Source organism: Ptychodera flava, chromosome 9, assembly GCF_041260155.1.
Source record: "Ptychodera flava strain L36383 chromosome 9, AS_Pfla_20210202, whole genome shotgun sequence".
Classification (NCBI taxonomy): domain Eukaryota; kingdom Metazoa; phylum Hemichordata; class Enteropneusta; family Ptychoderidae; genus Ptychodera; species Ptychodera flava.
Window position 1 is genome coordinate 5,538,089 of NC_091936.1, and position 26,511 is coordinate 5,564,599.

General features: G+C 39.1%; 1 protein-coding gene and 1 long non-coding RNA gene across 2 annotated transcripts in view; both read left to right on the forward strand.

Moving 5' to 3' along the window:
- Positions 1–26,511, forward strand: part of LOC139139845 (uncharacterized) — a 228,949-nt gene that overhangs the window by 98,966 nt on the left and 103,472 nt on the right. The gene's annotated exons all lie outside the window — the stretch shown is intronic.
- LOC139139844 (uncharacterized) lies at positions 6,872–26,300 on the forward strand. Its single transcript, XM_070708785.1, has 5 exons — positions 6,872–6,992; positions 7,405–7,622; positions 8,395–8,454; positions 23,080–23,295; positions 23,714–26,300. Exons 2-5 carry the CDS (start codon positions 7,470–7,472, stop codon positions 24,065–24,067), a joined length of 783 nt encoding a protein of 260 aa, XP_070564886.1. The 5' UTR covers positions 6,872–6,992; positions 7,405–7,469; the 3' UTR covers positions 24,068–26,300.

Genomic DNA, 26,511 nt, shown 5'->3' on the forward strand with positions numbered 1-26,511 from the left:
GAATAATTTAAAAAGGTGATATATATTTTCGCAAGTATTAAAAATAACAAATCGTAATTATGAAATATTGATATCATTAAGCCGAGTTCACATACGGGTTGAGCTTCCTTTCTGCGGAGCAGCGCTGTTCTGTCCCATGCATTTCCAAACGTAGGTGCTTTGTAGAGTTGAAACTCGCGTTTACGCACACTCCGGGAGAAACATGTGTTGCATAATTCCGCTCAACAGTCCGGGTTATGTCCATATAGAGGATAGTAGGGAAGAGCCAATGGCGTACCGTATATGTAATGAAATTAAGGCAAGAACCAATCACGTACTGTATATGTACAAGGGTCAAAGGTTACGTTGGTTCACTTCGTTTAGATCGCGATATGACCTGACAGATCCACCGATCGAGTGAGACTGTTGGCTACCCGGAAGTATCTTAGCTCCAGTCGATTGGCGACGTTCTACCGTGTTAAAAATTGTAAGATTTTCTTCAGGAATAGTTTTCTGGGTTTCTTAACCCTTGACCATATTCGACAAAGAGTTATTGGACGTTTTTCGTTCGCTTTTCCAGCTTTTGGTTAACTTCTCGGCGATTGATCCGGCGCGCGTTTTTCTGAGCGAAGGGTCAATCGTACCGGGCAACGCATGGTGATCGAACAAATCGTGCTCCATCGGCTCCGATGACCGACTAAAACAGTTGACCCATCTTTGCAAAGCTTGAAAAATTCTCCATACTGCAGATGGCAAGGTTAAATTGAAATTTGACCAAATAGGCGATATTTGGCGACAAATAACTTACTGTAGATTTACAAGGGTCAAATGCTGATTTCTAGGAGCGGTACCCGGCCAGGAAATCCATCCAAATAAGTAATTTTCAATGTACTGACCACTTGTGTCGGTCACCATCTCGACCGTACTGAACATTGTGCGTAACGTGTACATCTAAAAACTACCCAGTGCTAAAAATAAAGGGCGAAATCAAGCCGAAAAGTTCCAAACTCGTTGCAATGTACGAGCTAAGGTTTGCAAGGTTAATTATTCATGACGTTACCAGCGGCAGGTTCGCTGATTGGTCAATCGTAATATCCTCTCTATGGACATAACCCGGACTGCTCAAGGGTCTGTGGTTGAACACTGTGACTCTGAGGTGTGTGTTCTCAGTAACAACTGGAGTCTCGTGCCGTGCAAATTTTCCGAAAAGTGCTCTTTTTCCTCCAATATACATTCAATTTTTTTCCTAATGAGCTTTGTGACACTTTTCATCGTTACTATCACGAACTAGGTTCAGGTAGGGGACTATCAATGCATAGTGTAGTGCAGAATCAACCAAGGGCATTTGTTTGTGGTAAGCAAGAAAGTATTGTCATTTTCTTGAAACGTTCAGAAAAGACTTAGCATTACAGATTATTTTAAAAAGTTGTATTGAAAAAGTGGTGCCAATGTGACAGATATCAAGATAAAGTGGTAAGAATATTCCTTTCTGTATAAAAGAACATGCAAAAATATGCTGGCTCGCTAATTTTTTATAGTGTTTTGTCATTGTGTAACTTCATCACGTAATTATCAAACACTTTTTTCCTCATAAAATCTAACAGTATGTTACAAAGAAATCTTTTCGTGATCTATATTGCAGAAAATAGCAATGCTTTCGTGTAAATAACCCCCTTTAGGTTTTGTCTCAGAACAGTAACCAGTGACAGGTGTGAACTGCATCAAACCATGTTGTATCTGAAAAGCAAGATGGAAGCACGACTTTTCTCATCATTTTTCTTGTTAACTTACTTTTCCAAAAACAGCATACATTGTGCATAAATCAGAAAAAAAACACTAATATTCTCTGACAAGTTTTAGCCTGTTTTTTGCTGAAATTATCCAAAATAAAAAACGTAAGCCTGTCTCCATTTGAAAAATGAGTACTTCAAGACTCACTATTATTATTCAAAAGTAGGACGGCGACCCCCTTTCGTCATATTATTTGTTGAAATCATCAAACGATGACATAAACTTTACAAAGAGTCCGTATATATGCTATAACAAGCGCGTGCTAGAGGTGTCTTCGAGGTTCTCCCGAGGATTTTACTAGAACGTATGCCGTACAGGCAATGATAGGTTTTTGGGTGAAATATGAAAAAAACAAACAAACTACAATTTTGTAGAGAATTATATATTAGCCTGTAACTTTCACACCAATTACTCCATCAGTTTTTCTACTCAAACTTTATTTATTATCGCAGTCACCCACTTGCAATTAAAATGATATAAGCGAGCGCTGCCGTCTAATCACATGATTTAAAAATCGACAATGTCTTGAGTAAGGTCATTGCTTAATCATGGCTAACTCAAGCCTAGTAGATCACCTTGTTTTCTCTTCCGATGATTATGTTTGACTTTTAATGCGATAGTGCCAGAAAGGGTGTTGGACTCATTCATAACAAGATCAATGCAATAGAGTTGTCTAGGTTGCTAAGACAGAGTCCATTCGTAACTAAAGAAACGTGTTTGTGAACTATGCTGGAGGTCTGGGTTGTGATCCCAGTGATATCGGATGTGGAATTAAATCTTTAGACTCCAAATAAGCGAAGGGCCAAGACTGTCACAGGTCACATTTTCCCCCGTTGGTTTTAAGATACATGATAAAAGTTGAAGTGGGCTATCAACATGCAAGTATGGTTTTGCCTTAAATTAAAAAAATGATATGGATATAATGTACGTAATCATGGCGTCATTCTTCCGTATACTATCAAGATAACATAACTGTACACTATAATACATATTTTACGCCGTTTAACTCACTAACATGTCATTGTTCGTTGAATTCATTTCAGTAAATGTCCTTGTATCTACAACAAAATAATAATAAAATAACGGAAATGTTAATAAAATAATATGATGATGGTCAACCAATGCAATTCATCAATATTGTCTTGAACATCGAGGTCCATAAAAGCATCTTGTCTTGTAGATCTGCCTAGTCCTCCCTATCATCGTGGTAATCATTCAGTATGCAATATCTACAATTCATTTTCTTTCTTTATTTCGTGGTGTGAACAGGGGATTTTTCGCTGGACATATTTGTCTCCTTTTTGTGAGATATGTAAAACAAGTCAATTTCACCCGAGGCTTTTGAGTACTTCCGCTGTAATCAATGCAAAAATTCCTATATAACTGAATGACCGCAGGTGTCAATGTCACCCATACCTATAGGATATAACCTTCATAAAGTTATTGAAACGGAAGTGATAGATCAATGTGAAATATTGCTTGGCGAACAAAAAATTGGAAGTTAAAATGCTGCTGCTGCTGTTGATGGTGGTGGTGATGATGATGACGATGATGATGATGATGGTGGTGGTGATGGTGGTAGTGGTCGTTGCCGCGGTGATTGGTCACAGTAAACCAGCCCGTCAATCAGAAAGTTGTAGTTTATTTTGTGACTAGTTTGTATTCGCCTCGAAGGTGAAAATTTAAACTTTTGCTAAAAATACATTCCCGCCCGCCCGAAAGCATTTTATATTCTCTTTCATTGAAGAATAAAAATATAGAGTCGCGGTGCGAATTTCGGCATTTGAGAAGCAAATAAAATAAAATATACCGATAATTGAATTTCAAAATGGCCGAAATTCCAAAGTTAACTGAATGGGGAGATTAATTTTCGATTTTCACGAAAAAAACACAAGATGTTGAAAACTTTATCAGACTTCAAATTTAGTTCACTATAAACAGCTGACAAGAAAAAACGTTGTAGAAACTGAAATAATCTGAAATTCTTACTAATTGCCATTTTCAGGAGTGTGGTTAATTGGATACAGGGTATTCTCCGAACAGGTATTGATGAAGACTTCAGAGGGTTTCTGCAGTATCCAGCTTTTACACATTCTAACGAGTAGATTCCAGGTAGATGTGGTCACATGGTGGTTAAAACCATAATTTCTCACCTGGTGGCGGTAAGAATGACAGCAGAGTCTCACCATTGGTAAAAACGTGTCACTTTCTTTTCCATAGTGAAAGTTGACGACATTTAGCGACATAAAGTTTGCTGTGCATTTCGTAATGTCTTATGTGAGATAAAACATGGAATACTCTGTCAGTATGAAACTAACCTGAAACGTGGAATATAAAACTTTGATGAAATTAGACAACTGTCTTCAGTCAAAGCCAAACCTAAGAAGTAGATAATCCGACCAGACGACACGAATGGCATTTTCCCGAGATAATTTCCTCAAATGAGAATGGTAAAACTGTCGATCGTAAGAAATATTGGACCCGATCAGATCAGAGATCGTGAACTTTTAGTCATAAAAAGTGCAACGTCTCGGAACAGCACATACAATCAATTCATTTCACTTAGCTTTCGTTATTTTAACTCAACTTGAAATGATTCCGGATAGCAGAAATATATGTCAATCAGTTGCACGTGTTTTACGGCGACCTGGTGCTTACATCTAGAATATGATCAAACATAGAAGTCGGGATCGTTTCGACGAGCTCCGATTGTATTTCGCAGTTGCGAAGATATCACTAATCACACATGACTTTGACATCGCACTTTGTCAAATTGCCATTAAAAATCAATACATACAAATGCAAAATTTTCGAGATAAGCTGACAAGCAATTGAGTGGTTGACCAGAATATCGCTGAGATCGCTTAGATATTGTGGTACACGAGTTCTTCAAAGTCTCAGCTATTACGCACGATCTTGCACACTTCTGGCACATTTCCGTATTAAGGAATGGCTTGTGTTGTAAAAATAACATTTTGCTATAAGTTCTGGTCGTAACGTCCGCTAACCTCGTGAATATTTAATATCAGTATCCATGCGCATACACCAGTCTGCGGTATTTTTCGCTTTCCCCGATTACTCGCATACGGCAAAGTTAACACAGCTAAGCTAGTCTAATAAAAGTTTTTTGAACACTCACACAACTGAATGTGATGTGAAAGCGTGTTCGAGGGCAGTGGGGCAGTTGTGTTCGAATGAAATTACAGCCGACAGGTTTTGAAAAAAATATATCCTATGTAAGCATGGGAAAAGTGAGAGACCTGCTTTGAAAAAATGGCATTGTCTCACCAATGTTGAGTCTCTACTCATAACAAAAAAAATGCACCTCGTCAGACAGTTACAGCAACATTTACAGGTGATGATATTCTCTACAGGCTACTCAAAATGAAACATCTCAAACAAGGATCATAACAAACACTAATCAGTGGTGAAATGTTTAAGAATTTCCAGATTCAGGTCTTCAATATTTTGACAGTTTCATATCATTGAAGAGAAATATTACATGTTTTTCCGTTTCGCTAGCGCTCAACCCTTCAAATTCACTGAATATAGAAAGCAGACTCTTTTCCATTACAGCTAAGAAAAATCCAGAAAATGTGTGTGAAGACTAATAAGAAGATTCACTTAATAGATTTTTATTAGAAACAGACTATCAACTTATTCGGCTGACTGCAGGCTCAACCTGGAATATTGGCTTCTGCCACGTCACAAATAAAATTCCGTTTCACTGTGACATGAGTGTGATAAGTTTATTGGCATCCCCTTTTTATGATTTTGATACCACTTCTCTCCATTTGTTGTGACTTGCTACTGGTCATACTCTGATCTTCGTCACTCCAACTCTACTCTTTCCTTCCCTCATTCCCTCAAGACTTTTCTGTTTAAACAATAGTTTAACCTTTTTCGTTTACGCAGTCTCCAGTCCAAGTGTTTCAACATTTTCCTTTTACTTACTTTATAGTAAGATATATGTAAGCCAACAAGGAATCAATCAGCGTTCCATGGATAATTTAGAAAACATAGTCTTTAATTTGATTTTTAAAAAGTTTACAGATTACAAATAAGGTTCAATATGCTAAGATGCTGTTCTGCCTTGCAGAGGTTACTTACTCACAAATCAGTTTCCGCTTCATAGCGATTACATCGGCCTTCCATCCAGTGTGTTGTTGACGACACGCTATCCATGTCAAACAATCCGTTGTGGAATTAATACGAGGTTTGAATCCAAAAATCGACCTCTCCCTTTAGAAATTACAGTGAGAAAATAATGGAACCCTTGTTGCTACTACGTGCACGGAACGCGGTCAACAGGTCTTTTGTTGATAACCGAGTGCTTTATTGTGTAGGCACTCGCTCCTGTGCTCTCGTCCTTTGTCCCGAAAGCCTCTATTCTCTCCCAAGCATGATCGCATAATGCGTTGCTGTCAATATGGCCACTCACACGACCCTGACGCAGCATTTACAACAACGATACAATAATAACAATTAAATATGAGGAATATGGATTATGTATTTACAATTAATTACTTTAATGGCTATTAGATTCCTCTCGCGAGAATACTGATACAGCATGGTGATTTATTCTTCATAAAACCATGATCTGAATTACACAAGTATAAACACAACACATTTTTCAGCCACGTGAACAATTCGAGTGCTGGGTATCGGACGTACATTGCGATCAATATTGATAGATATATCTATTAAAACAAGTTCCCCCTCTCTCTCAAACACACTCATACACACACAAAAACATAGTAAGCCTATGATCGTAATGTAGTGGAAGCTCACCCAAGTGCATACACATCTATTTGACACACACATACATTTGAATATTTTCATTCACAGGTGACCTCGACAGAATGCGAATCATTTGTGATGCATACATGTATTTTCTCTAAATTATTGTATATCTGATAATTTTGCCAATACTCCTTCTTTTTGAAGATGCGTGTTTTGACTTGAGGTTGTTCATTTCCGATTAAAAAAAATTGATATATTATTTCAAAACACCAACGGAATCGTTTAAACGGCGGTTGCTAACGGCCGCGAGCGACTCAGTCTGTGGTTGTCCCTAACAACGGTCACATAAATTATTTTACAATGCACTCGTTTGATCCGCCAGCGCGTTACTTTCATAGGTAGGAAGATTTCTCAAGACCTCAACGAAAAACAACAAGTACAGCGTGTCTCTACAGATACTTTATGTAAGGCAAGTAAGGGTAAGTCTCTTTGTCGTTTGTTTACACGATTAAACCTTCATTTTCAAGTAGTACACTCAGCAACTGAAATGTCAAAATTCAAGATGGCTTTGTACAAACATTTTTAGCATTTCATTGTTAAACTACTAACGTTAAAAATTAGAAATCATGAGAACACATGCGTAAACACTCCCGCTACCTGTCGTATATTCTTATATAAGACATAAGGAGTGTGTACTGTAATTTTATTTCCACAATGATAGTAGTTGTTGTTATTGTACTCGTTCGAATACACTCGACTTTCAATGGCAGCTTACAATTACACCAGAGCTGATTGTTCAAAAGAAATGCATAGCCCTGTATCATACGCGATTGATGCATCTTCAACCATACAATCCAATATCATTCAACGCCGTTCTTTATCTCTTAATAGGCCATTGCTACAGCAAACGGGCCGAATTTTCAGACGGGTGTTTATCAAACGACAACTCTGCCAATATGGCGCAGACCAAGAGTAAAATGTTTAGTATTGGCGTCGCTGCAGTGGTCATTGGTGGCGTGTTGCTACTGTTCGGCAGCGTGTGCATGGGTGTGTGCTGGATGGATGGTTTCTACAAAACCTCCGGTGGACCCATATGGACCGGGATATTGGTAAAAAGAGTTTTCGCTTATGCTTTATGTTAATCGATACAACCAAAACATATCAAAATACAAACCGTGCATGTCACAGATGATGTCACCCATACACATGTTAACTCATGTTAATCATGTTAACTCATACACTTCAACTTAGAGCTTGGTGAAACAAATGCATTTATGAGAAAACTCGAGGGTCTGTGATAAAACAAAATAAAACAGCTGCGACTAGCTACGCGACCTTGACATGTAATCGCAGTGCTTGTCACGGTTGAATTGATCAATAGAAAATTTATGCGAAAGATATGTGTCGATCGACGTCATCTGCCTTGACAAGAACGATCGTTAGTAAAGGTATATGTAATGTTATTTTGTAAAAACTTTGCTATTCCTTTGTATGTCATTATGTTTTTAAAACAATAAATGCAAGGATTCGTTATGACCGCTGTGTTTCACCGAGAAACGGTATCTAATAATTTATTACGCAATGGTTGGACCAACGGTCGAGGAACGTGTGTTAGTGACGTAAATGTTCACATTTAATGACAATATGTTATATGTATATTCTTCGTTCACCTCGTCATCGACATCATGACGTTGTGATGTAGAACTATCGCAAGATAACTTGTTCGCAGTGTTCGGTAATATTATCCAATTTCTGACAATACAGATACGTTCAAAATCAATGAAAACATCGAGTAACAATCCCGATTACTAAGTAGGGCATGCATGGACAACTCATAGATTACACATCAAACACTTGCCAACGTCGCTTTCCTTTCAACAGGCAATAGCGTCTGGCTGCATCGGTATCTATGCCTCTAAAACTGACAAGATCGAAAATCTGGTAAGTAACCTTACTTATAGACACTTAAAATATGTAGGTTCTGTGACAAAAACAGTTCCACACTTCTATCGCTGTCGACTTTCAGTGTTATTCGTATTATAACCATAGGATGCGCGTATGTGCTTCACCACGAGGCATGAGTGTGAAGAGCCAGACTTGTGACGTCAAAGGATATACAGCTGAAGCTAAGGAGTCTGAATCAATAGTTAAATTCGCCCTAAACATTTCTTCACCGCACTCTCCAATCTTTACTTTTGTGCAGGAAATAAATATCTGATGCTATAGATCACCCTGATAGGACATGACATGACAAAGTGTTAAGAGAGTTTGTTTGACGGCAACGTTAGGAAACATTGTCAGACCGATATGTAACGTACGGTGGCCCAAAACTACCTGTTCTCCGCATTCAAAGTCTGCGTCGCATTCAATTGTTTTTCTCTCACATATGTCTCCGCATTCAAAGTCTGCGTCGCAATCAATGGTTTTTCTCTCACATATGTCTCCGCATTCAAAGTCTGCGTCGCAATCAAATGTTTTTCTCTCACATAAGCTTATGTCTCCGCATTCAAAGTCTGCGTCGCAATCAAATGTTTTTCTCTCACATATGTCTCCGCATTCAAAGTCTGCGTCGCAATCAAATGTTTTTCTCTCACATATATATATGTCTCCGCATTCAAAGTCTGCGTCGCATTCAATTGTTTCTCTCTCACATGTGTGTCCGCATTCAAAGTCTGCGTCGCAGTTAATTGTTCCTCTCCTAAATGGGCCACAGGCGGCCCAAACACTATTAATAAGCTTATTATTGAGTTTTTCTCAGTTTCCTCTATCAGTTCTTCTCCCTTTCTTCACGCTCTGACTGGTCGTAGGAAATAAAAAGAAATTACTTTATAGCCTAACCTAGCCTCTTGACTCTTTATTTATTTTACACCCCATTACAAGGACGTTTATCTCTCATATACACACATCTTGTAATTAATTAGTCAACATGACTAATTATGCTAATCCGTGGACTTATCAGGGATTTTGTAGGTTAGTCAACATCGCGAAAGATAGGAAAGGTTACTAAAACTCCTTTTTCATTTACATCTCATATACTATGTTCAGACAGGGAAAAATTGAAACGCTTCTGCAACACTATTTGTGATTTGTAAACACAGGGGATTAATAGATTGAGTCCGCTTGCGTCCACATACACAAAATTAAGCCATTGTTTTGATGTTTAAGACGTCTTAATACGCCCTCTCGAGTTCAAAAGGTGTGTATGGCCAAGCATTGTTTGTAACAAGATGGCTGAAATGGACGACGTCGTACTGGCTGTAAAGAATGTGAAAGAGGCTCCCCACCTAACTATCCAAAATGTTTTTGTGTCGAGTTTGTGTTTCATTCGTTCTAAAATGTGTTCCTACATTCTTATCCGATTGTTTGTGTTAATAAAAATGTTTGTTTCGCCTCGCCATAAGCTTTCCTCACACAAACAAAACATTACCGTCCACACTAATCCAAACTTCCCTACAAATCCGAGGCGAAACAAACATTTTTATTAACACAAACAATCGGATAAGAATGTAGGAACACATTTTTGAAACGAATCAAACACAAACTTAATGACTCAATCGAATATTTTTTTCCCAATTAATTAATCATAGACAATCTCAATTCTCGGTTTATGGCATTTTTTGTCGACTGATAAAAGTCTTTTCATCTTCAACATTCCATTCTAATTTCACCTACGGTATATAATATCCTAACCTCCTGTGACTTCCTTCTAAACGTTGATTTGCTTTGTGCACCAAAGAGATGCTGTATTTTATGCCAAACAATGAAAAATATGTGAAGAAATAACCATGTATCAGTCAGTACGGCAGGCGAAACCCGGACGGCCATACCGATTGGGGACAGAGCAGAGTAGATCGAAACGCAAACGGGGTGTTATTATAGGAAAGGCGGTGACTTATTTTAAAGCTGAATAAATGCTGTCTCTCATTGTGTAAGTCTGTTGATCGAAATATATATTTTGTTCCCAGTTGATTAATCATGGGGAAGGCAGTCTCGATCTCCCCTTATTGGTTCGATATTTACTGACTCGTTCCCTCTCATTTTTGTCAATCAATGAAAGCATTTTCGTCTTCCATATTCAATATTACTTTGACCGATGTTACATCCTGACCTATACTGTCATTAGTTTTGACCAACGTACAAAGACATTGCCCATGCGTCCGGCTGATGAGATGTTTTGCAAAACGGTGAAGAAATGGGGGCCCGGGAGACATCGATGTCAGTCTTTCCGGACTGTTTACATGTTGCTAATAGGGGATATCAAAGGAGATGAATCAGTTAGTTGAATAAAACATAACTTTTCGGACTTATTTTTATGTCAATTTTGTCAATGTCGGACTTTTGATTCAAGAGAAACCAGAATCACCTACAGAGATGTCTGTATTAAACACGGACGCACAATTGGGAATAGTTTGTTATGCTACTGTCGGTTTCAGTCGTGCAGGGTGTCTCTCCCATAAAATTTCGAAGCTATAGGTCTACACTTGTCGTTTCGATTCACAGGTAGCGGTACACCGATGACCAGATATTGTACCGTTCTTAAAACTAGTGTAAGCAATTTTACAACACTGCACTATTTGCCATCGTGTCTCCCCATGAACGTCCTTGAACCTATGGACGTGACCATTGTTTTACTGCGCCCATTAGAGTGTAAACCCCTGTTCGTTACCAGCAGAATACTTTTTAAAGTTCTGTACATCAGTGTACACTGTGTGTATAACCCTAAACCTAGTTTAATTCAATTATGGAAAGGTATTAAAGAATAAAAGGTCGTTACAGTTGCTAAAATTGCGAGAAAAACGGCACTTTTTACTCAAATAGAATAGTCCTATTCACAAGCGCTATTGTTTTAAATCACGTCCATGGTGTGCTTGATTTTCATTCTTTCGTGCAATTTCATTCGCTTGAAGCAATTATCCTTTCATTTGACTGCTCTGTGGGACTCTTCTGAATTTGTGTTTTGGATAAAAAGAACTCTACAGTGAAAGACATAAACTTCGACGGTGATAGGTATACAATATCGGTTCGATGTGTGAAGATATACAGATTACAAGTTATTTTAGAAGTTCTCAAAACCAGTAAAAATAATTCTGCGCGCCACTTATTGATAATTTCTTCTTGTGAACGTCCTTGAATCCGTGACCGCGACCATTGTTTAGGAAGTGTTCGACGGTGGATGATCGGTAGATTAATGAAGATATATGTTTCTGAACTATCGTGTGATTGTTTAATAGCATGGTTAGGTAATAGACGGCGTAGTCTGTAGAGGCGATACGGCGAAATTCCATGGCCAAGGGAGCGTACATCGCATGGTTTCTTACAACGAACGAGCCGTCGGTTTCCATTGCTACTACGTGAAATTCGGCCTCACCGAAGTCCCGGGCCGATGTCCCTGTCCTGATTCGGAGAACAACTTTCAAGCTGCGTGTTGAGGTTCAGATGTCAGATTTTTTCATATTCAAAAGGCTTATTGATTTACAGAGAACACCCGTCTTGTTTTTAGCTTTAACTTAGCACATGATGGGAATAGAAAATTCAAAGCCAAATAGCCAGTGGGAAAAAAATAGACGACTCGCTCTCACCAGCGGTCGAGGTCGCAATGGAAAAAAAATCGAAGTCTCTGAAATCGGTATCATTGCTCCGCCATGTTTATTGTTGGTTGTACGGCCAGTTTAAAGTCACAGACTTTCTTCACGGTAAAATTCATATAATTGCCATACCGCGAAGTTCCCTGTGCATTTCAATATGTCTATTTGGAAGCAAAAGCGCCACGGACATTCGATCGATGGTGATGAACTTTCTCCAGGCCGTGACATGTCACCAGTTACGAACTTTACCGGTTTTCGATACGAAAGATGCAATATATTATCAGCGTTGTTCACGTTGTGTTTTGAGTTTGATATGGAATATAACAGGAAAACACTAACGATTAGAGTGACGATAGAGACCATGCCCGATATGGAAAAATTGACATCAACTACTTGATCTAGCCAAGGGGGTACGCTGCTCACCAGTATGGGCGCATCATAATGGGTCCCACGTGAGCGTCCGAATGTAAAACGGCAGCCCGTCCCACAACTGCCAATACATCCAGGGCTAGACGGTGGCTAGATCATTAACCCCATAAGCTTACAATACAATGAATAACTTTGTCACTTACCTTCGAAATCAATGAGCTTTTCCAGTGTTTCCGCTGCCGCTCGCCAGACAGCAAAATGGCGAATCAAACATCGGATTGGCGAATTGTTTTCAGCCCCTCTTCGCCAAACTGGCGAACCAAATTTTTGAGGGGGCCGATTCGCTGTCGAGAATGCAGCAGACAGGCAGAGATATTTTTCAACATCCCTAGGTAGCCATTCTTTCCTTGCTTTGGTGCGCAGTCTCAGACATGTATTGCAATCAGTAACTTAGGTAGTAATTTTCCATGAGATGGCTGCATGCGGTGATTTCGTTTCATGACAAGTGCTTTGTAAACAACGGCCCTACGCAGTTAGAAAACACTATTTGATTGCGGGGTACTCTCAAAGGCTCAGCTGCAAGCAGCCGCCGATGGTCGCTAGGCTGGTGAACAGAATGAAACCAGTGTGACAAGGACGAGAATAAGGACATGACGGCAGAGGCAGTTATACATACAACGTGCAGCAATGCTAGGCTGGCATGTCCGAGCACAACTTCGAAGTCAGCGGAAAAGAAAATTGCACCGTTGACTGCAGCTCGTTCGCCGAGTTGCGGGGTAAGACAAGTAATGAAAAAACGAGGAAACTGCATAGGAATGTTTTGTTGAATTTCGATGGTTAGTGTTTGACAATGAGAAGAAAGTTTTATAAAGAAGAGTCAGGCGGCCAGACAGGACAATAGGCCTATATATATTTACATCCGGTAGGCGATCACACATTCCAAAGGACAATTTCACGAAACCTGAGAAAACATCAGGACATGACTTGCAATGAATGCACTGCAAGCAGCCGCTGATATGAGTCAGTTCAATTTGATAAACATCCTTGACAAATAAACGTAAGACAGAAAACGTTGACACACTGTTGAGATTAGCTAGTGAAGGCCCATCCATAGAGCAGTTTTACTTTGAAACTAAATGTTTGGACTACCAATAGAGCCAGGAAGCTGTTTACACCTAGTGTACAAAATGTAATAACAGTACACTTTTTCAAAGTGAACAATCGGTACAGAAATTAAACTCTGTGATTGGAGAACTAAAAGCACTTGATGGCTATCATGTGGCAGAGGCAATGGATCTTTCAATGAGAATATCTTGAAGTTAATTGATGCAACACTTGTGATACAGAAGTTACATAAGTGTGAAACAACAGGGAAATAAAGTTTGTTGTGAATGTTGCAAGTAATAAAGAAAGCAGTTTGTTAAGTAAAAGTTGTTCTTAACTTGTTTTGTCATTTTTTTGCTACAGTACTATAGCAGCTGATAGGACCCACCTGAGTGGGTCATTAAATATTCAACTGTCAGTTGTCCAAAATCACACATGCCGAATACATGTAAATTTTGATGGCTAGTTCTGGCTAATCAATTTTGGTCCCAATTAGCCAGAATGGCTAACAGGTAATTTTAGCCAGAGGAAACACTGTTTTCGCGATCACGAACACTGAAAGAGTGATACTTTTTCCGGATGCAATCATGGGTCATGGAGCGAGGGTCACGCTCACAAAAACTTGCAAGCGCCCTCATGTGTTGGTGACAAAATCACTGACTGCGACGCCCATCTAGGAGAGAAACAATTGAATGCGACGCAGACTTTGAATGCCGAGACATATGTGAGAGAAAAACAATTGAATGCGACGCAGACTTTGAATGCGGAGACATATGTGAGAGAAAAACAATTGAATGCGACGCAGACTTTTAATGCGGAGACATATGTGAGAGAAAAACATTTGATTGCGACGCAGACTTTGAATGCGGAGACATATGTGAGAGAAAAACATTTGATTGCGACGCAGACTTTGAATGCGGAGACATATGTGAGAGAAAAACATTTGATTGCGACGCAGACTTTGAATGCGGAGACATATGTGAGAGAAAAACATTTGATTGCGACGCAGACTTTGAATGCGGAGACATATGTGAGAGAAAAACATTTGATTGCAACGCAGACTTTGAATGCGGAGACATATGTGAGAGAAAAACATTTGATTGCGACGCAGACTTTGAATGCGGTGACATATGTGAGAGAAAAACATTTGATTGCGACGCAGACTTTGAATGCGGAGATATATGTGAGAGAAAAACATTTGATTGCGACGCAGACTTTGAATGCGGAGACATATGTGAGAGAAAAACATTTGATTGCGACGCAGACTTTGAATGCGGAGACATATGTGAGAGAAAAACATTTGATTGCGACGCAGACTTTGAATGCGGAGACATATGTGAGAGAAAAAAAATTGAATGCGACGCAGACTTTGAATGCGGAGACATATGTGAGAGAAAAAAAATTGAATGCGACGCAGACTTTGAATGCGGAGAACAGGTAGTTTTGGGCCACCGTAGTAACGAGTTAGCTTTTTAGGACATAACAAAGTATGCCTGATTTTTCTGTTTTAGAAAAGCTCATACAATCCTACAGTGTAACGTCATGAAGAGGTACAGAAATATTGAGAAGTTTTGACTTAATTTCCTGGAAGTTGGGAATTAAATAGCTAATTTCTCCGCATTGTGCCCTACGGTTTTAAACCATCCCTCACATATCGTCTATTGTCTTTCGGTCACCGACCAAAACGTTTAATGATAGTGTTTTTCAATGTACTTACAAACGCAATTAAGAACGGGACAATTTTTTCAACTTGCGATAGTCTAAATCTTGAAAAATTGCCAGGAAATTTGTACTACAAAAATTAGGAGGTAACTGTGCATAACGATAACAAATATATAATTTCAGCTTGATGTCAGTATACTCTGATAAATCTCTGACAATCATGCAGTTATCTCTAGCATTCATGCTATGTGATGACGAAAATTTAATGCTTTTTTGGCGAGGAAAGTGCTAAACGGCACAGCTTTGAGGGTTTAATATGGTAGGTTTTATTTGTCAAGAAACTATAAACCCGGAGCTTTGCTCTAGGTCCTTAGGGATTAGCTTTCATCCAGCTTCAATACCGACTTATGAAATGATACGTGATGCTATGGTAAGCAATGGGCAGAGACAGCCAGCCAGCCTATTTCATGAACTTGTAACAAATAGAGTTATCATTTTTTTCAATGTGAATCAGGCATTTAAAAATGGCAAAAGATGTTGGAGGGGAAATTTATAATAAAGTTGCTTACAACTTCCCTCCCATCTGGATTTGAAAATCTCCCCTCCTCTCAATCTCTATCAAAACTCCCAAGTGCCCCTCTACATGTGCACACCACAAAACATTCCAGTGCTTCGAGCTCTTCCCGTAACAGACGTTCCCCCACTGCCCTCTCATCAAGATATAATTTTGCCCCTCAAACTCAAAACTTGCCATCTGTCAGGTTCTTAAGGACTTCTTTTTACTTTCAACCGAAAATCTTGTTCTCAATAAAGTTCGACTGGCGACATATTTTTAAAAGTTCATTTTTGCTAGAATGAACAAATTGATGAAGTGTTGTTAATCTTAGACATACCTGCATCCGATTATGTGTGCCCGTGGTTCGTTTTCCAAGTTGCCAACTATGAAAACAAAACAAACACAATAAAACTTTGCTGCTGACGTATTTTTACATGTTTATTTTTTTTCTGGATGGACCATGTTGATGAAGTGTTTTTTTAGATGCATATACCCTCACCCGATGATATCGGCACATTATTTGTTTTTAAGTTGAAAATTGTGAAAATAAAAGAATTCCCCCATGACATAAAAGGGTACCCTCTTCCCCGCCCACTGAGAGAATTAAATAATGTCCTCCCCGCCAATGAACCACTTGTGAACACCTTTTTCACTCTAACAGCCTCATCGGCTGCCGATGAAAGAGTCTTTGCATAGAATCCATTCTATTGAATGAATTACCTTGTGTATGGTCTCCGTTCAGCTGACCTGGAATGACTTCAACGCGGTGTTAGGGACAACGGCACAGAGCAACATTTGTGAAAACAAATCAACATTACATGAGTCGTATTTCGGTTTAAAGAGTAAAGTACTCATCACTAAATATGGTGCTTGTATTTTGGGACTGGTTAAAACGACGTGTGCGGTATGATGGGAAGAGAAACTGCCCCATTAGACCCAAAGGTTAACTCCCCTGCGGGTAAAATGGTAAAATCCCTTTATTCATACAGCCCCTTTCAAAGCTGACAGTCGCTCTTTCTTTGCGTTTTATCCACTTTTGTATATTATTAATCGCGCGTGATCCCGACGACATTGTTATGTTATTTATGATGCCAACATCATGGTTGCTTTACATGAAGCTCACCGGCAACATATACAGTGCGTATACTTTCCCAAGCGAGTATACGTACTTTTATGAGGTTTCAACCTTGACAAATTACAATGATCCCTGTGTAAAAGAAGTCTGAGAAGTGCAGCGCACCTATACTCACTCGATCAAAACGGGCTCATCACATTCTGAGAGACACTACACTTGCTGAGCAAACAATATAAACAGAGCGAACTAGGAGCAACACATAGAGAGACAAAAACAATGGCGAATACGATACATCTCCAGCCATCCATTTAGTAATAGACCCTAAAAAGAGTCCAGCTGCAGGACCTCTTGTCGGTTACGATATAGCTACGCTGTCACAGAAACCAGAGTTTCCCAGGGTCAATGCTGAAACCTACCTATAACGACGCACACAAAATTTAACTACCCATTTGACTCTGAAAGGGCAGCTCCAGCCGAGAAAAATTACATCACCCACGACCCCTTGAAGTCAATCATGAAATTTACCCCTTCTGATTAAATATAGCTCAAAGCGTAGTAGTTTGGAAGCTGCAGCTGGTCACGGGAATTTCGCAAATGAGAAGCGAACTCTCCGCAGGGAGAGTGTACCGTAACCGAAGACAGGTCCCTGAATAGCGATGGCTGTGTACGGAATTCACACGTTTTTGTTTGATAACCGGCGCAAGTAGGGGTATAGGACAAGCGACCTCTGTCGAGATGGCAGAAAATGTGACTCTTCGATATGAAAAAGGATTGCAAGAAACGAAGTACCTTTATCGGAGAACGACGTACTCCCGGAATCGAGGTTTGTATGGTCGCGGACAATCTGCGCAAAATATTTCAGCAATAATGTACCCCTCCCCCGGCGAACAATGGGCGACAGCAAACTGCGCGAAACAGTGTACGAAGAGAAGCTTAGTACATTATGGAGTGCAAAGATAACTTAAAGGGCGGTGGTCGTCGGAACACCGCATGTGCAACTTTCTTGTTTGCAAATATTGTATATCATGCACTATATAAAGATGCATCATGTCAAAATAGCTGCAACATTTAAATTTTACCATGTACATTAAGACAAACATGTTTTAACTTTCATCAGTCGCCAACGTAGCTTGGATATAGTGTTTATATCGGTCGTGGGGGTCCCTGACGACCACCGCCCTTTAAGTCTTTTCACTCAAGCAAACTTCAGGCTTTGAGAAGTGCCTCCCGAGTGTACATTGCAGTTCCATATTGTAAAACATATCATTATGCTCTTTGGATGCCTACAAGCTTGTACGTAAAAGGGAATGGACAGAAATTGGGTGCGGTGTTTATCAAAATGACACAACGCGAAAAGTAGTCTCTTCAAAAGTGGTTGCAGGAAAATAAGTGACCCTCCACCATTGTCATGTGAACCAGTGACCAGAGACCAGTAAAACCAGTAAACCAGAGACCCTCCCCTTCGTGTCACAGTCCATATCAATGATGACGTATCATTTCTCATTTGACCCTTGAACTTTCAAAGAATACTTTTAACCTCTCTAAACAATCACTTTTATGCAAGGGTTCAAGTCGATGAAAAGGAGATCGCATTTTCATAATCAATAATTCTATCAACTAAGCCTACTTGAACTACAATTGGATGCGCCTCGAAGTGACTAAAACTTTTGCTCAAACTTTCCAAAATTGAACTTTCAACCATTCTCTAACCAAATCAACAATAAAAATCGGGGTCACCACAAACGTGTGGAACTGGCGAACAAATTACCAAACCTTTTGCGATATTTGTCATTCAAGATGGCCGTGTGACTGGACGAAGGTTAATTTGGGATTATCGAAAACCTAAGGCGGTGAATGTTTTTCTTTCTCCAAGAGCTTTAAAATGAGCCCCCACAAGTGGTAGGTCAGAAAAGAATTGAAGAAACTTGAGAGTCCTAATATCTGTCCCCGAGGCGCGTTCTACCTTAAAAAGGACAATAGCTGTAATGTTTACCTTCATTTATAGTTTGGCTTGTAGTTGTGCAGAGAGAGCTGTCAATCTCAACAAAGGTGGAATCGTGAGCTTTACATCACTTTCTGCTGGTGCACAAACGTCAAAATACACACCAGAGTTTGAAGTCGCAATCTTGAAATGTTATCTTTATTGTTACTTGGCCCATTCTACAGACATTCAATTGAACACTTTCCTATTGGTGTTGCTCCATTGTCGTGAATGTTTTAGAACGTAATATGTCGGAAACGAAAAAGGTATTCAACGAGATAATCCGATCTTTATTGATAGGGTACCATGGCAGTTGATCAGTTGGTCTTCCACAAATATCTCTTCAATATTCTTGATAGCAAAGTCATTTTGCTATTATATATCAGCCGTCCAAAAGAAATGTTAGCAAAGGTTGTACGTGATTAGGATTAGGGTTAGGGAGATTACGATCCATTCACGTCGATTCAGATTTGTTACTCCAGTTATATCGTAGTATGGTTAAACCACTTGTGATTGACTGCAACATCCGTTATGACGTATTGGTTTCTGTCATTCATCGTAATGAGTTGTTGAAAATCTGCTGCATTGCCGCTAGTTACAGGCTAACAAACTCCACCTCTGTCAGACCTTACTGCGCAAAGCATGAGCAATCATTTCTGATGCAAATCATTCCCTGAATAGTATTTCGAAATGATATCATCTTTTAAACGTCAGTGTTTCCTCGAAGAATCGATATAGGTTCTCAAACCGAATCGCTAAACCACAGAAACGCATTGGTTTCCTCATCCGGTGTATTACTTCCATTTCTACATACCGCACACCAAGATGATCATTAACTTTTCCTATATCGGAATTTCCAACTAATTGTCATCCTCGATGAGAAATCTGTCAGCAAGGAATGGTTGACGACTAGTATATGAAAATCAAATGACAACTGAAAGAGAGAAAATGTGTCATAGAAGTCGTTTAAAGAATAACTGTTCATCAACAACACAACTCTGCACCTGGCCCATTTTTTGTGTATGGTACAGCTTGATTCAGGTTAACTAAGAGTATGCCTCCGAATGTATCTGTCTGATCGTCTATTGGCGCATATGACTGTGTGTCTGTCTGTGTGTCTGTCTGTCTGTCTGTCTATATGTATGCATGTATGTATGTATGTATGTATAAGTATACATATGTTGATTTGAAATTCCTGTGCCATATCTGACAATTTGTTGAGAAGTTTTGCAGCACTCAGTGAAGCACCTGAAAAGATGTGTGACATCAACTTAGGGACTTGTAATAGATATGAAACATCAACTAAAGGAATTTAACTATGTTCTATACATACTGGGTGGTTTTACAAAATCGTCAAAAAAAATGTTTGGAAGGCTTACATACTGATTTTACATATATTTGACCTCGACCTAAAATTTGGAAGGGGAGAGTGAAGCTGTTCGTAACTACCCTCCCTCTGGCATATATGAAAAATATGCCCTCCCACTGAATTTTGTTGCCCTCTGCCCTCCAGTAGCTTTGGTCTGCCCGCTCCCCACTCCCTACAACAGTTCAAGCTCCCCACTGCTCTCTCCCCACTACTGAAACTCCCGCCCCCTTATTGACTTTGATTTTTTTTCAAAAAACAAAACAAAAGAAAGCTACTGTTGATTTTGAACTGAAACCTATTTTCCGGTACCCACTGCCAGAAAATTTCTCCCCGTCCACTGTAAAACCTGAAATCTCTTCCCCGCCCAGTTGTAAATATTGACTTTTTCTCCTTGCCCGCTCAATTTGCCCGCTTACTGAAAGACTGCGCACGAACAAATTTTTTGCACAAACAGCTTTGTTGTCGGCACCTGATTTCCAACTTGTTTGTGGAAAGGTGTCGAACTTTGACCTGTCTGTTTTGAGAGCTGGTGTAACACTTGTTTGAGGAGTTGCATATACATTGTTTTGGCTGCTGTGGTGATTTCAGTGTGTTTTCAATGTATTCAATGAAAGGGCTCGCTGTGACGTGTACGTATTCATGACTCACGTTTACATCTTATTCAATAAATGTTCATCGAAGTTGACATTTGTATAATGAAGTCTTGAAGGCTGCGAGAAATAGTTAAGCAAACCGGAAACCTACATAGTAACATAATATATCAATTTTCCTTATACCATCGATTAAAGGACTATGGGCTATTTCTGGAAATAAAAATTATTTTCATAAATATTGTTCTTATTATAATATAGATATACCATATGAAGGGAAATGAAACTGTGATATCATTATTTTTTGCATTAGTAGTCAGTATTTCCAACACCAGAAGTTTGCATTTGTGCCGGAATGCTGCCCCCAAGTAAACCATTCGTGAATCTCCCTTAAAAGTGACCTGCTAACACTTTCTCTGCAAAACCCCTTTCACTGGTCGAATCGATGTCACTTTGACCGTTATGGTAAAACTGGGGTGGATACAGCTATTCTTCTTCCTCCGCTGGATTTCAAGCCTTAAGAGAGTCAGAAACACTACCGATGCTTTTGTTTTGTTAAAGCTCAATGATGACTTTTGCACAAGCTCTGGTGAGATCCTGACGAAAAATTGGTGAAATTTTGTGATAATTTTCATATATTTGAGGCATATTTGTTGACAATGAGGGCGCCCTTTCAGCTACACCGGGATGCCACTGAGTAGTAAATCAGAACGGGAGGGTACAGAAGTAAACCGGAAACTGTGTCATATTAAATGTAGGATTTCTGGTGTAGATTTCATGGTGAATGTAACTGATCTATACGCATATTGTATTTCTGATACATTTACCGGTATAAAAAGCTGGTGAGGTTGATAAACAAGGACAAGTCCGGCAAATTTTATAAAACTATTGTGAGTTATACATGTTGGTTCAAAGGAGTAAAGTTGAAATGTCGGCACTTTCCCTATCTAGCCATGTTGCAAAAGATCACTATACATCAGTTAGCATACTTTACAAATAATCAGGATAGGTAAGTTACAAAGATCAAATAATCATTAATTATTCGTCTTTATTGAAATTGTTGGAGAACGTCTCTGAAATTGAGGGCAGAAAAGAAGCAAAACTTGAGAAGATATATCCAAAGATGTTTTCCAACTGACAACCCACTCGTCTTTTCCGCCTTTAAAACACAGAAACTCTGCCTCTGTGCATTACAAATGCTCCAAACTGCCCTCTCTTCACCACATGTTGTTATCTCCTATATCCCTCGGCAGACTGGGAAAGAAAGCAAATCTACTCCATGGCCGTCGGCCGGACTTCTTGCACGGTGACTTAACCACTTCATGAGTGTGTCATCTTACTGTGTATGCGCCTCGAAACTGAAAGACTAATAAACTTTTGCCAAACTTTCCTGAATGAAACTTTCAACTTTTCTCTTACCAAACCAACAATAAAAAAGGGGCCACCGTGCAAGGTTTGGAACTAGCGAAACAAAATGTCCAACATATCGCCATATTTGACATTCAAAATGGCCGCCATCCCTGCATTAAATCTATTGGGAAAACATCAAACTTCGGATTTTCGAAAAACTAAGACCTTGAAAAGTTTTTTTCTCTCTCCAAGAGCACCACAAGTGGTAGATCAAGAAGAATTGTAGAAATTTGAGAGTCCAAATATATGTCCCCGAGGCGTGTTTACCTGAAACATGTTGATTCGCATACGTTATAACATGATGCTTGTAAAAAAATGTTTCGTTGAATGAGTGGGATTACAGTGTGTCTTTGTTAGTCCGATATAATAAAGCATAGTGTGACAGGAGAACTCAACATTTGCTATAGAACATGCAGCTACCGTGTTGAGAATTGTAATCTGAAATGTTCATTTTTTTGAGAGAGAAGGTGGACGAACTTTCTGAGAACAACTGTCTTGACAACGTGTATAGAGAAGCCTATGCGATGGCCTTTTGTGAGACATGGCACAGTGACAATGTGCCAGATGATGGTATCAGATTTTCTGGTACCACTGCTTTTCCTGCTTATATGAATCCTAAGTCACGAAAAAACAGAGACACTTCGACCAGAGGTGTAATAAAGACAGACTGTAGTAGTGATATGAAACGGATTGAAAGTCAGGATTTGAGTGCCAGACATACATTAACTGTCAGGCTCTAGAAAGAATGACAAATAGGCAAACAAGTAATTGATATTAGTTGATATTAGTTTCTTTCGTCGCATTTAACAATGCTCTGTGATTGTTCTCCTAACTATGCTTAATTCGTCCTCTATCTCCACAACAGAGTGTCGCATTTTTGGTTCTCAACATATTCATCATATTGTGTACCGTGTTTGTTTCCATTGGAGCCATTGTGGGTGCCGTACACGAGACTTGGTTGATGTGGTTTGGTGTGACCAGCGGTTTTGTCATCCACATACTAATATGTATGGTGTCTATAGCCCTCATGGTAGTGGCTTGTGTTGGAGCCATCAACCACTGCGGCGGTGGAGAACGAAGGGTACGTAATCCGGATTTCTTTCAGGTGACAACAGGTGCAGTTTTTCGTGACATTTTCACCAATGACCATCTTTTTCAGGGAAAAACGTATATTTTGTCTTTTCTCACTCATCTGTTGCAATGAAAATTATTGTAAAGCGACGAACAAAGTACTATGTTCAATTTACAGTATGATTGTTTATTATTCAGGAGCGGGTTCTAATCCAGACTAGAGTCAGCTTGTCACCAATACCATTGGACATAGTTCTTCTTCAAGTTTCAATAAGGCACTGCTGAAAGCGGAGTCCCAACCCTCTCAATGAGGATGGGTCACCATTGAATTACTAAACTTTCGATGACACGAATTAATGACAAAGTTTACATTTTTTGTGAAAATGTTCCTACTGCGAGTTACAGGTATCTTTCTGTTTCCTGAACAGACTGAAGTGGTTGTGGTAAGCCATGTTCCAATGCAACAGCCAGCGGTACAGGTGGTTCACCAATCCACGGGTGTGTACACCACCAGCGGCCCAGCTCAACCCATGCAACCCATGTATGCGTCACACTTCCAGCCAGCCCAACCCGGCCTACCTGGAGGTACCATGGGATACGATGCCCCACCCCAGTACGCACCACCACAACAGGCACCTCCTTACACCCAAATGCAGCCACAACAATACGGTGGGCAACCCCAACCTCCACAACAACAACAAGTTCAACCACAACAATATGGCCAGGCGCAACAACCGCAGCAGTACGGCCAAGCAGTACCGGTGACAGACAGCAATATTTAAAACTGCTGGAAACTTTCACAGGGTTTGAAATTTTATGTTCATCAGGTATGAGGGTTAGAAAAGCATTGAAATGATTCATTCACGGATAACGTTTTATGTATTATTCAATCAGAAACCGTCCATACGTAACGATGAAACCTACCATTGCCTTGTATTTTGTATCAGTTGATAGATTATCGTTAGGCAGTCACGGTATATCAGTATCTTCTTTACTATTGACTTACACATCAAGTTTTTGTTGTCTTACCTTGCACGTATAATCGTTGGAAATCTATTGTAATATTTTATCTCCTTTATAGGGCAATAACTGTAATGTTTTCATTTATTTGATCATGGAAAACAAAAACCTATTTCTCTTTTCTTCTCCCAGAGTACATTAAAATGTATTAAAATACAGAGTAGTGCAACACAAACTAGTATATCATACCAGTGTATTGATGGTGCAAATACAATGATCTGATTGGTCGAGACGCGAAAAGAACCATGGTATATTGGCAATATACCACGAGCATACGCGCGAGCTCTCAGCTTGAGCAAAACTCCGTTTGTGACGTTCCACGCCAGAATTTCAATATACTGTTATGATATAATAGCAATAAATCACACCCAGCGACGGTATACCAAGGGATTTTGACCAATTCACTACATTATATGCACTCGCTACCGCTCGTGCATATATGTCGCGAACTGGTCAAAATCTCGTGGTATACCATCACTGGGTGTACTTTATTGCTTAAGTATACAATATGTTGTCCATGACAAACGAATTCTAGTTTTGACTCAAACACCACATCTTCAAGTACCGTGCAAGTCTAATGACACTGAACTACTTACAATGTTGATTTACATTTTATTTAGTGCGATTGCAATAGATGAGCTAAGAAATGTCTTTGTAAATCGAAATTGAAAATATCCCTTTTCTTTGAAAGTTAGAATAGAATGTTTTTAACTGTCCTCTGAATTCAATCTACAATTTACGATAATCGAAATCTTAATATTTTGTCTATCAGAAACATTTACAATCACGTATATTTGATTTATCACAATTTAAAGAGTTTTCTTGCATCACTGCATTCAAATCGGAACAACTAGCGCTGATGATGAAAAACCTACGTCTTCAGGTGTTACATTTTGACGAAAATATGCGGATATCACGGCACATGTTATAACCGCGTTGGCAGAATGTTATGAGACCGCACGTTTTGAAGAGCGCCTACAACGGTTGTACCACAACACCGATAAAGTAGTATATTTTTGACGTTGCATTGCATTTTAAGACACGTTGGTATACATTATGTTACGGGTCGAATTGTGACTGTGTTACGAGAAACTTTTCGCTTTGTATAATTGATGAAGATTAACATTTTGAAAGAAAGACAGAACATTTTGTGCACGATGGCACATTTATCACATTGTTTGCCATGCAAATTCTTCACATGAATAGTCAGAAAATATTTTCACTTCCTAGAGTACTGTAGCATATAATGTGTGAAATATTTTTAAACTAAATTTTATGACCTAATGTAACTTTCTTGCGTTAAATGATGATAAAGAAATTTTATTTCAAATTATCAGGTCATAATTAATTTCTTAAATAATATGTCTTACTGTGACGAAAAAATGATTATCTAAACAATCTCATCACACTATCTGAGTGTATGTTAAAATATTCTATAAAAGACGGCTTTGAAAGAAATCAATAAAATGAAAGCAAAATGCAAATTTTACTCTATACGACGACCATAATGACGAGAAAGGGTCGCGATAGTTGTGATGATGATGATGATGATGATAATGATGATGATGATGATGATGATATGACAAAGTGATTGACAATCGTAATCATTACACATGGATCATTCGTATAGGCTAAGTTACGATTAGGAACAGCTGTTTACAGACTAAGCCACGATGAGGCAGACATACTGCCGATTATAGGCTAAGTTACGATTAGGAACAGCTGTTTACAGACTAAGCCACGATGAGGCAGACATACTCGAAGTTCTCTTTACACTGCTTTAATCTCTACGTTTCTTTGATATCATTTTTGGACTGTATTCAGTGCATTTGAAATATTTACATACATTTTGACTGTTTTGTTTAAAGTTGGTCCTTATTAGGTGACCACACTGTCTGTTTGTTTGTTGCACGCCATTTAACTCGATTACATCAAGTTGTGTAATTTGTAAAGCGTTATAAAGAATAAAATTGATATGATGCATTTGGATCACAATATTTTTTCCTCTGTGCTTTCTCTATGTTTCATTAAATATTTATTTATATTAACTATCTTTCTCGCTTGGACGCCAGACAAACGCTGAAACTCTGTCTTGTCAACTTTCATTTGACCGAGTCATTTTCAGTGGCAACGTAACACGAAGTGCATTGGTACTTGGAAAGCTGTTGCTCACGTAGTATGCAAACATTAATACAAAATTAAAATA

What these genes read in the sequence shown, in the direction of transcription:
- LOC139139844 (XM_070708785.1), top strand. Translation starts at nt 7,470, where the DNA reads ATGGCGCAGACCAAGAGTAAAATGTTTAGTATTGGCGTCGCTGCAGTG. An exon ending in CCATATGGACCGGGATATTG is followed by an intron (nt 7,623 to 8,394) that starts GTAAAAAGAGTT and finishes TCCTTTCAACAG; the next exon opens with GCAATAGCGTCTGGCTGCAT. An exon ending in CTGACAAGATCGAAAATCTG is followed by an intron (nt 8,455 to 23,079) that starts GTAAGTAACCTT and finishes TCTCCACAACAG; the next exon opens with AGTGTCGCATTTTTGGTTCT.